Consider the following 12,500-nt stretch of genomic DNA (forward strand, 5'->3'; position numbering starts at 1 on the left):
TTATGAAGGGTGTTGTGTAGTAGAGAAGGGTGTAGTGTAGGGTGTAGTGTAGTAGTGAAGGGTGTAGTGTAGTAGTGAAGGGTGTAGTGAAGGGTGTAGTGTAGTGTAGTAGTGAAGAGTGTAGTGTAGGGTGTTGTGTAGTAGAGAAGGGTGTAGTGTAGTGTAGGGTGTTGTGTAGTAGAGAAGGGTGTAGTGTAGTGTAGTAGTGAAGGGTGTAGTGGAGTAGTGAAGGGTGTAGTGCAGGGTGTAGTGTAGTGTAGTAGTGAAGGGTGTAGTGAAGGGTGTAGTGTAGTGTGGAGTAGTGAAGGGTGTAGTGTAGTGTGGAGTAGTGAAGGGTGTAGTGAAGGGTGTAGTGTAGTGTGGAGTAGTGAAGGGTGTAGTGTAGTGTGGAAGTAATTGAAGGGTGTTTTTGTAGTGTAGTGATGGGAGTAGTGAAGGGTTTAGTCGTGCTAGTGTGGAGTAGTGAAGGGTGTAGTGTAGTGTGGAGTAGTGAAGGGTGTAGTGTAGTGTGGAGTAGTGAAGGGTGTAGTGTAGTGTGGAGTAGTGAAGGGTGTAGTGTAGTGTGGAGTAGTGAAGGGTGTAGTGTAGTGTGGAGTAGTGAAGGGTGTAGTGTAGTGGAGTAGTGAAGGGTGTAGTGTAGTGTGGAGTAGTGAAGGGTGTAGTGTAGGGTGGAGTAGGGTGGAGTAGTGAAGGGTGTGGAGTAGGGTGGAGTAGTGAAGGGTGTAGTGTAGGGTGGAGTAGGGTGGAGTAGTGAAGGGTGTGGAGTAGGGTGGCGTCTTGAAGGGTTTGTGTTGTAGTGTTAGGGTGGAGTAGTGAAGGGTTGGTTTTGTAGTTGTAGGTTGTGGAGTAGTGAAGGGTTGTCTGGTAGTGTAGTGTGGAGTAGTGTAGGGTGTAGTGTAGTGTGGAGTAGTGAAGGGTGTAGTGTAGTGTGGAGTAGTGAAGGGTGTAGTGTAGTGGAGTAGTGAAGGGTGTAGTGTAGTGGAGTAGTGAAGGGTGTAGTGTAGTGGAGTAGTGAAGGGTGTAGTGTAGTGGAGTAGTGAAGGGTGTAGTGTAGTGGAGTAGTGAAGGGTGTAGTGGAGTAGTGAAGGGTGTAGTGGAGTAGTGAAGGGTGTAGTGGAGTAGTGAAGGGTGTAGTGGAGTAGTGACTCATTAGAAAAGGGTTCATCATGTAATACAGAGTAAAAGGGAACTGAAATTCAGGAGCACAGTGTTGGACATATTGTACTTCATGTGCTGTTTGAGTTGTTGCCAGAAGGTGTAAAATCACACAAATGTATTTGTCTCCATTTACACAGAGAAATAAAGTGCAGTCCAGTTTACATACACTGTCCAGAACATTGCACTACGTAGGGGACAAGCCACCACCCTGGACCCTATGTAGTGCACTTACGAGTGTCTGCTTCAGGTTATACCCCGATGTAGTGCAGTGTGAAGGACGTAATGGAGTTGCAGGTGTTTATTCCGTAACAGAATCAGACTCTTATGATCTGTTATTAGCACAATATCACCACAACCTTTGCATTTAAAGAGTAAAAATGAAACTCGGTGTAATTAAGCAGGCATCTGTCTTGTCCAAAGGTTAAACAGTGATATCTACACTGTAATGTGCTCTTCCATCAGAGTTGTGTGTTTATTTGACAGATCCTGCTTCATATCCGGGTGAAACCATCTGTGTGAAATGGGGGTGTGTGTTAGTTACCTGTCAGGTGCTCAGTGTGCATCGGGGCAGGAGGTAATCAGCTGACTCGCTTTTTATGTCCCAGTGGATGAAAGAAGACATAATTACTCTGTGCACATGCCTTAGGCTGTGGACCTATAAGGAACAGGTTTCTATATCACAGCCATTCCTTATAAATGCTGACATGTCTGGGGAAATGTGAATATTGATTAGGGCTGGGCGATAAAACGATAACGATATGTATCACGATAAACAAGTGATCGATATCAATAAAAAATGCGTTTGATAAAATATTCGATATTTTTTATTACATTAACAAAGGCACTCGCTCTCTGGTAACCTAGCAACGTAGGGAGTGACACGCTAACAGCCAATCATGTAACAGTATCACGTTCGGTTGCACCATATCGTCGTCTCGTGCCGGTCTGCTGGATTCCTCTTCAGTAACCGGCGACTGATGAGCGGGAAATGAGCCGCAGCGAGCGAGAGAATTGTAAATAAAAGAGGAAAAGTCAGCGCACCAGTACGGCAGTTTACTGGATATTATATCTATCCGTAGTCACAACAACGTCGTCTATAAATGATTATATAAGACCGTCGTCCCTGTTTATATTTAACACTTCACACTATTTTATTACACTTTATTAAACATTTCTTACATTTTCTGTCATTTCTCACCTTAAATGTTAAGAGATAATAGTTAAGTGTTCATTGTGACTTTAGACTCATGTTTACATTATAATTATTGGAGGTTTCCTGGTTGGTGACGTTTCTGTCTTAATAACTGAGGGGATTCTGATCAGAGGAAGGTGAAGTTTACAATAAAAAGGTTTAAATCTAATAGATTTTTCTCCTGGTCCTTATTTTAAAAGGGGTCATAAAATATATCAATAATTATCGATATCGACCGATATGACACACTGATATCGTGATACAGTTTTCAGTCGTATCGCCCAGCCCTAACATCGATATAGTTTGTAGCTTGTAGAGCTTTCATTGTTGTGCTTATTTATACGTAATGCAACGGGTCACATTGTTAGTTTGGGGCGTGACAGATACTGAAGAGATGAAGATAGAGTTGTTGTGCTTCAGATCAGGTACAATAGTGGTGTCCTAATAACCTTTCTTACACTCATTCATGCAGTCACAAAAAGGAGTGTTGGTTACTAATAAGGAAACTCTGTCCCTAATACCTGTCTGTTATTCAACCTGAAAGACCTGAAGCAAAGCAGCACTGTTCAGGTGGTGAGACGCCTCACAACCAACGGGTTAAATGTCAGCCACTGAAAACCGAAGCTGGGTGTTGAATGAACACAAGGACTGTTCCTATTGGTTGGCACACGGCTCAGGGTGTCGATGTACGCTAACGTTTACATTCTCTGTCTAAAATCATCACTAGTACAACACGTGGCCCGGCTCACCATCACAGCACTAATGATTACAGTCGCTGGTAATAAAGGGAGAGTTTGACAAGATGTAAAAGTTCAACTTTATGCACGAGTGAGAAAATAAGGCTTTTATCTTGTATTTTATTGTATTTTAGTGTTTATAGTATGAGCTGGGGGGAGGACACGGTGGTTTAGTGGTTAACACGTTCGCCTCACACCTCCAGGGTCGGGGTTCGATTCCCGCCTCCGCCTTGTGTGTGTGGAGTTTGCATGTTCTCCCCGTGCCTCGGGGGTTTCCTCCGGGTACTCCGGTTTCCTCCCCCGGTCCAAAGACATGCATGGTAGGTTGATTGGAATCTCTGGTAAATTGTCCGTAGTGTGTGTGTGTGTGTGTGAGAGTGAATGAGAGTGTGTGTGTGTGTGAGTGAATGAGAGTGTGTGTGTGTGCCCTGTGATGGGTTGGCACTCCGTCCAGGGTGTATCCTGCCTCGATGCCCGATGACGCCTGAGATAGGCACAGGCTCCCCGTGACCCGAGAAGTTCGGATAAGCGGTAGAAGATGAATGAATGAATGAGTGTGAGCTGTGAGTAAATGCAGGAAAAACCCAAACTTGATGCTTTACTCATTTTGTTAGCAGGTAAAAAGCTGAAGAATAAATCTGCCAATGACTTTATGGTTCATTTCAACACCCTTCCTTTTATTTGTATTTCATTTATTTTTATTAAAAGCAACAACACTTTTTTTTTTAGAAGACATTTTATGGATATTTAATCTTCGCATTACATTTTTGAAATATTATTAAAAGACAAATGCTAGTGGCCCAAAATGTTGGGTTTGGTCAAGCAACATAAGCAACATAAGCAACATAAGGGTTTAATGTAGTGTAGCGATTTTTTATTTTTTTTTAGATGTTTAGGTAATGTTAATGTTTGTGTGTGTTGTGTAGGTGATCGCAGGAGCAGGGATGGACGTGGACTTCTCCATTATCTCTCCTCTTGGACACCACCTGGCCTCTGAGTTTCGCCGCTCGGATGGCGTTCACATGTACGTTACCACGACTGTGAAACTTTTGTATATAAAAATTAATATTTCTAATTATATCAGAACAAATCTAATTAGGTATTCAATCCGAAGGATGTTGATCGTACGATTTAGTGTCATTTCTGTTGTTCTGTTGGTGTTTTTCTTTTTATTCATTTTGTGGGGTTGTTGTGATGCGGTCATAACTGTGCTAAAAGCCATTAATCAGTCAGGCTTTTTGTCCCCTGTTTGTATTATTTTGTTGTACATCGTAGTGTATATGTGTACGTTCATATACACACTGATCACCGTAACATTAAAGCCAATAAGAGATTAAATGAATAACATTATCTAGTAACTTCTCATTACTGTGCTTAATATTAGGCAAGTGAACATTTAGTTCTAAGAGTTGATCGTTTAGAGGATCTAGTGAAAGGATCTGCAGAACTTTGCAAGGGCCAAGAGCCCAGATGACTGGGTCAGAACTTCTCCAGAACAGGTGTGAGGTGTTGCTGCTATGCAATGGTTAGTACATGCTAAAGGCTGATGGACATCCAAGGCCACTGATGTGCGTAAGAAGTGAAGGCAGGCCCATGTGGTCCGACTCGTACACAAGAGTTACTGGAGCAGAAATTGCTGAAAACATGAATGGTGGCCAGCTTGCTGCGTAGCTGCAGAATGTTCAGAGTGGCCCTGCTGTGTCCTGACCCCAAAAAGCTCCTACAAAGGTTGAGCATCAGAACTGGACCATGAAGCAAAGAAAAGAGGTCTGGTCCGACGAATCGCATTTACTTTGCATCCCGTGGACGACTAGATGTATGTGAGCATCAAGGCACCAAGCTGCACTACAACCTGCTCTGGGCAATGTTCTGCTGGGAAACCTGCTGGTCTGGCAGGTTATGTTTGTCTGAGGAACATGACAGAGAGGTAAAGGTGTTGATTTGGCCTCCAGATTCCCCAAGTATCTGTGGGATGTGCTGGACCAACAAGTCTGGTCCATGGAGGTCTCCCCTTATAAATGACAGGATTTAAAGGATCTGCTGCCAGATACCAGAGCACACAGTTCAAGGACTTACGGAGTCCAAGCTACACAATATTAGGGAGATGATTTGAAAGTTCTGGCTGTTCTGTAACGCATGATGAGTATTAAAATGTAAAGATTGTGTGTTTAGGGTGGATTCCACCGAAGAAGGAGACTACCAGATCTGCTTCGACAACAGTTTCAGCCGCTTTTCTGAAAAGATGGTGTTCTTTGAGGTCATTCTGGAGAATGCAGCTGGTGATACAAAGGTTGAGGACGAGTGGGCGAGGCTCGGTGATCCTGAGAACCTGCTGGAGTATAAGCTGGAGGACATCCGGGTAAATTACATCATAATATTAGTCTTATTACTAACACGTAAACACCAGTCCAGGACAAACCACCACAAGTTATGTTTTCAATTTGAATTCCTCCGGGTACTCCGGTTTCCTCCCCCGGGCCAAAGACATGCATGGTAGGTTGATTGGCATCTCTGGAAAATTGTCCATAGTGTGTGTGTGTGTGTGTGAGTGAATGAGAGTGTGTGTGTGCCCTGTGATGGGTTGGCACTCCGTCCAGGGTGTATCCTGCCTCGATGACGCCTGAGATAGGCACAGGCTCCCCGTGACTCGAGAAGTTCGGATAAGCGGTAGAAGATGAATGAGTGAATGAATGAAGCAAAAATTTAACTTAAAATCAGCAATAGTTTAAAAATAAGAGTTTATATATAATTTGAGTAAACAAACCCGTATTAGGACTCATTAGGCAGTAGCTCGAGTGGTTAAGGCTCTTGGTTGTTGCTTGGGAGATCAGGCTTCAAGCTTCAGCACTGCCAAGCTGTCAATGTTGGGCCCCTGAGCAAGGCCCTTAACCTCTCTCATCCAGGGAAAAGAATTTCAGCTACTGTACAAAGTTCTATTACTAGACCGAGAGTACTAGAGGCAAAATATTCTGTACATTGAAGTGATTCTCGTCAGCATAGAAGTGTAAGTGTTGTAGCATGTTAATAACCCCACCCCCCCTCACCCCCCACACAGGAGTCGATCGAGTCGGTGCACCGTCACCTGGAGCGAAGTCGGCAGATGCAGACCGTCCTGAGAGCTTTCGAGGCTCGAGATCGTAACCTGCTGGAAAACAACCTATGGCGGGTCTCTTTCTGGTCCTGTACCTCCTTGGTGGTTATGCTCGCCGTGGCCTTGGTTCAGATTTACACCGTACGCCGCCTCTTTGATGACAAGAGGATGGTCAGGTCCTGAGGACATGCTAGCTTAAGCAATCAGTATGCTGTGTGTGGAACTGTGTGTCATGTGGTTTGGCACCCGAAATGACTCCGAGCTCATAATCTTTAGGATAAAGTGCCTTACTCAAGGATGTGGTCGCAGCTGCAGAGGTTTTCATCCTCGTCTGGGATTTCTGTACGTCTGTACGTCCTGCTGTACGTCCTGCTGTACGTCCTGAGCATCACCACATTTCCTTCATTGTGAATAACATGATTTCTGTGATCGGGTCCCAGCAGATAATCACAGCTGTGATGTTCTGCATGATACGACACCACCACAAATGTGCAGTAACCTTTTATACAACAGTTTTTCAAAGTAAACAAAAGCTTTTATTACATTTTTTTGTGCTGATGAAAATAATAAATTGTAACAATAATAAAATGGAGACAAATGTGATGAGTTATAAGCTAACGCAGTAATTCTTGTTAAACAGTTCCCCATGTAACTGTAGGTATGTTGCACTGTAGAGTAAAACGTAAAGCCACAAACAAAGCCATCGGTTCCTTACAACCCTGCAAAGGTACATGTAATGTTAAAGCCAGCGCTAGAACAATGTGGGGGATGTGGTAGCTTAGTGGTTAAGGTGTCGCGCTACCGATCGGAAGGTTGTGAGTTCGATTCCTATGTCCACCAAGCTGCCAATGCTGGGCCCCTGAGCAAGGCTTTTATCCTTCAATTGCTCGGGTGTACAAAAAATGAGATGTAAGTCGCTCGGGATAAAGGGCATCTGCTAAATGGGGTAAATGTAGAACAAGCAGTTAGGGTGGGCAGCAGGATTAAAGGAGTTAGAGGAAGGGTCCAAAAACGTGTAGCTTTTAGCTGAACATGTAGAAAGTGTGATTCAGTAAAGTTTAAAAGATTATTTAGTCATTAACATAAAAAGTACCATGAAGGTTTAAGGTTACATAAGGAGGTACATTAGGGAGCGATTTCGTGAGTAAGGCCATCCTTAAAAATGTTTTGGTTTGCAGTAACAGTAAAAATAAATAAATAAATAAATAAATAAAAGGCTCGGTAGGTAGGTCTATATATTTTTTTCGAAGTTTCAATGTAAACAAAAAAGTACAATTTTGGTGACGGTGATTACGACTTTAAACAAATTAGCATAGCGTGACGTCACTGACCGGGTCTACATCCCGTGTCTTTGGGCGCATCATTGCAAACCTTATTCTGATGCAGGCTTTATAGACCACAAACAAATTGAAATCTTTGTCAAAAACATGTTTATTGCATGAATTTCAGGTGCATTCATTTGAAGAAAAAAAATGAGGTGATTTTAGTGGTTTCCTTCAAGTCAGTCGACACGGTCACGGTTAGACTAGACGGGAGAAGGGATGGGAAAAGATCTGGGCTCAGTTTGTCCACAACTTCGTGCCAAGTTTAAGCGGTGTCGATGTATTATGGCGCCCGAACCCGTATGACATTGAACGGTGACTGCGAACATTTTGTTTAATGCAGCCGCAGCCATCATTACCGAGCGCGACCCGTCGACCCTGACAGTGAATGACAGAATGAGACGAAGCGAACGCACAGGACGTAGTGTGACATCCGGTAACCGATAGTGTAAACATAGATGATGTCACGGGTTTTTATTTATAATAAAGAACGTAGCCTTCGTCTGTATGTAGGCCAATTTATATATTATATATTTACAATACTTACTAAAAATATAATTATTATTATTTTATTGCTTTTGTATTAGTTATTTGAAGAGTAAAAAAAAAATTTAACGCAAATTTTCAACCGGCAAGTCGGCCAGACTTAAAGCAAAAAAAATATAGAAAAATTGAGTCGGTCCTAAATTGACAGGGTCGGTCGGGTTAGGGCAAAGAATATTTTTAAGGATGGTCTAACAAGGAAATCTTTTAAGGCCATATAACACACAGATGTGGATCCAGGCACAGATCGCTAGGTACAAACCGTAACCTTGTGTTTACTAGTGAACCGTGTATTCGGTACATGTCCATAAAGTCATCCAGTGATGCAGTGATACAAAGGTTCATTTGTAGTTCAGATGTTGCCCAATGAGACAAAGACCTTATAAGCAGCTGCAGGAACAGAACAGAAAACATACTGTAACGTTAGGAAAGCTAAGAACCCGGAGAGATCTAACGGATCTACAAAAACTAGGAATCTGTGCAATGAAGAAAATCGCTAGAAAAACTGCCACTGATCCTTTTCAGATAGAATGTTGCACAAGGACACCAAGGACAAGGACACCGAGACTTTTCAATGAATGCTGAGACCTACTGAGACCTGGTGATCTAATGGAATGTGAAGTCTAAACAGGCTAAAGTAGGTATCCCAGGGGGCAGCTGGCACCTTGGCATGAGTTTACATTGCGTTACAGTTAGCTACTGGTCTAGGATCTATACGCTCTGGGACATTTAACACATCATTACTTATTTAGTGTCTTTAGCACAATATCTGCAGTCACTAATAGTCCTTTGGGTCCCACCGTCCCTCGCTAGTCGTTACCGGTTTGCTCTCTGTTAGCATGTCCACTTCTGCCTCCTGTCTTTAAGCCTGCCGTTTGTCTGCATGTACAATTTAAGGTCATGTCCTGTGAGCGTCTCAAGATACTCGACATACAAGATACGTCCTGATGGTACAGAAGTGTATCATCTTATAGTTTAACAAAAGTTTTACAAAACAGCAGCAGTTACATTTTAATAAATATACAACATGGCCGAAGGCTTACCCCAATCTGTGTCAGCCATTTTTTATTTATAAGTTGAAATCAATTGTATAGAATGTTAAAAATGTTCTAAATGACACACACACACACACACACACACACACACACACACACACACACACACACACGTACACAGACAGACACATGCACGTACACACACACAGTACAGACACACACACAGACACATGCACGTACACATAGACACAGTACAGACACGTGCGCACACACACACGTACACAGACACAGTACACACACACAGACACATGCACGTACACACAGACACAGTACAGACACACACACACACGTACACAGACACAGTACACACACACAGACACATGCACGTACACATAGACACAGTACAGACACGTGCGCACACACACACGTACACAGACACAGTACACACACACAGACACATGCACGTACACACAGACACAGTACAGACACACACACACACGTACACAGACACAGTACACACACACAGACACATGCACGTACACATAGACACAGTACAGACACGTGCGCACACACAGACAGGCAGAACCATCACTTTCATTACACCAATACACACACACACACTGTACCATCACTTCATCCACATGCACACCATCAATATACACACAAACATACAGACACACACACACCGACACAGTACAGACACACACAGATGCACACACACAGTACAGACAGTAGTCACACGCGTGCGCGCACACACACACACACAGCACCATCACTATCATTCCATTAGTACACACACACACACACAGCACCATCACTATCATTCCATTAGTACACACACACACACACACACTGTACCACCATGTTCATTTAATTAGTATCCACACCCACACCCACACCCACCCTACCTGCCAGTTTAACTGGTATGGTGTTAAACCTGCTTACCGCTTATTAAACAATATTGTTCCGCATTCCTAAGCAAAAGCTCTCTGAGATTTTGTTTATGAGGAAAAAAGAAGTTAAGCGTTAAATGCGCCGTTACCGACGCTAACGATGCTAGCCACTTTAAACAGTTTGCTGGATAAATAAGTGTTTAGATGACGAATCTTCGTATCCCACTTGATCCCATCATTTATTCACACCACAACCTTCACATAGCAGGTGTCTTTCTTGTGTTTCACTTCTGATCAAGTTTAATGACAAATTAAATCTCATACAACATCAAAAAGAAAGAAAGAAAGGAAACACACACAATGTTCCATCCATACAACATAACGTCTATCAAACTCCCGTAAGATACCCAAGTTGCTCCAGGCAACAAAATCAGCAGCCGAAGGTCTGATAAAGGGTCCCGGAGGTCAAAGGTCATCCTCTCCCATTTCTTCCTCTCCCAGCTCCACACCTTCTATATCGTCATCTTCATACAGCAGGCCACAGAGTGGTTTGGTCAGATTAGATGGTTCAGGTTCCTCGTGTACGTCCTTGTTGTTTATTTTCTCTACAGCTGGAAATGTGTCTTCAGGCGGTGGCTCTGATTGTTGCTCCTCACCACCTCCTACTGCCTCCTGTACACACGTCGACTCCACCTTTTGATTGGTCGTACATGTTTCTGGGCCCGCCCTCCGCCCTGTAGACAACACTTGGTCTGGTTTCACGTCAGACCCATCCGTTACCCCAGAGTGCTGTAAAGCGTTATACTCAGACAGTAATGTACACCATCGTGTGCTATGTAACGTACAGCATCAGAACAGATAAACAAACTCACCTGAAGGTAAAGATGGAGTTTCTTGTGCATGTATCTCTCACTCAGGATGCTCTGGGCTATGGACAGCCCTGACTCTTTAGACTGTACCATCATAGCCTTCAGAGACAGATCAAACACACAGACTCAATCAGAAGGAGTTTATAAACCATCATAAGTGCAGTGTTCAGTCTGTGTGTAGTGTGGACTGTGTGTAGTGTGGACTGTGTGTTTGTAGTGTGTGTAGTGTGTGTAGTGTGGACTGTGTGTAGTGTGGACTGTGTGTAGTGTGGACTGTGTGTGTTTGTAGTGTGTGTAGTGTGGACTGGGTGTGTGGACTGTGTGTTTGTAGTGTGTGTAGTGTGTGTAGTGTGGACTGTGTGTAGTGTGGACTGTGTGTTTGTAGTGTGTGTAGTGTGTGTAGTGTGGACTGTGTGTAGTGTGGACTGTGTGTAGTGTGGACTGTGTGTGTTTGTAGTGTGTGTAGTGTGGACTGGGTGTGTGGACTGTGTGTAGTGTGGACTGTGTGTAGTGTGGACTGTGTGTAGTGTGGACTGTGTGTAGTGTGGACTGGGTGTGTTTGTAGTGTGTGTAGTGTGTGTAGTGTGGACTGTGTGTAGTGTGGACTGTGTGTAGTGTGGACTGTGTGTAGTGTGGACTGTGTGTAGTGTGGACTGTGTGTAGTGTGGACTGTGTGTAGTGTGGACTGTGTGTAGTGTGGACTGTGTGTAGTGTGGACTGTGTGTAGTGTGGACTGTTTGTAGTGTGGACTGGGTGTGTTTGTAGTGGTGGTGTAGTTGTGGACTGTTGGGTGTAAAGTGTGGACTGTTTTGTAGTGTGGACTGTGTGTAGTGGTGGAACTTGTGTGTAGTGGTGGGACTGTTTGTAAGTGTGGACTGATGTGTAGTGTGTGGACTGTGTGTAGTGTGGGGACTGTGTGTAGTGTGTGGACTGTGTGTAGTGTGGACTGTGTGTAGTGTGGACTGTGTGTAGTGTGGACTGTGTGTAGTGTGGACTGTGTGTAGTGTGGACTGTGTGTAGTGTGGACTGTGTGTAGTGTGGACTGTGTGTAGTGTGGACTGTGTGTAGTGTGGACTGTTTGTAGTGTGGACTGTGTGTAGTGTGGACTGTGTGTAGTGTGGACTGTGTGTAGTGTGGACTGTGTGTAGTGTGGACTGTGTGTAGTGTGGACTGTGTGTAGTGTGGACTGTTTGTAGTGTGGACTGTGTGTAGTGTGGACTGTGTGTAGTGTGGACTGGGTGTGTTTGTAGTGTGTGTAGTGTGGACTGGGTGTGTTTGTAGTGTGTGTAGTGTGGACTGTGTGTGTAGTGTGGACTGTGTGTAGTGTGTGTAGTGTGGACTGGGTGTGTTTGTAGTGTGTGTAGTGTGGACTGTGTGTAGTGTGTGTAGTGTGGACTGGGTGTGTTTGTAGTGTGTGTAGTGTGGACTGTGTGTGTAGTGTGGACTGTGTGTAGTGTGTGTAGTGTGGACTGGGTGTGTTTGTAGTGTGTGTAGTGTGGACTGTGTGTGTAGTGTGGACTGTGTGTAGTGTGTGTAGTGTGGACTGGGTGTGTTTGTAGTGTGTGTAGTGTGGACTGTGTGTGTAGTGTGGACTGTGTGTAGTGTGTGTAGTGTGGACTGGGTGTGTTTGTAGTGTGTGTAGTGTGGACTGGGTGTGTTTGTAGTGTGTGTAGTGTGGACTGTGTGTTTGTAGTGTGTGT

General features: G+C 43.9%; 1 protein-coding gene across 1 annotated transcript in view; it reads left to right on the top strand.

Moving 5' to 3' along the window:
- tmed1b (transmembrane p24 trafficking protein 1b) overlaps window positions 1-6,781 on the top strand; it is an 8,033-nt gene extending 1,252 nt beyond the window's left edge. The window contains exons 2-4 of the mRNA XM_027152990.2: window positions 4,014-4,111; window positions 5,260-5,446; window positions 6,143-6,781. Of these exons, the coding sequence (XP_027008791.1) occupies window positions 4,014-4,111; window positions 5,260-5,446; window positions 6,143-6,361 (504 nt within the window). The 3' untranslated portion in view covers window positions 6,362-6,781. The remainder of the gene's footprint in view (window positions 1-4,013; window positions 4,112-5,259; window positions 5,447-6,142) is intronic.
- The last annotated feature ends 5,719 nt before the right edge of the window (window positions 6,782-12,500 follow it).

This window comes from Tachysurus fulvidraco, chromosome 18 (genome assembly GCF_022655615.1).
Source record: "Tachysurus fulvidraco isolate hzauxx_2018 chromosome 18, HZAU_PFXX_2.0, whole genome shotgun sequence".
Taxonomy (NCBI): domain Eukaryota; kingdom Metazoa; phylum Chordata; class Actinopteri; order Siluriformes; family Bagridae; genus Tachysurus; species Tachysurus fulvidraco.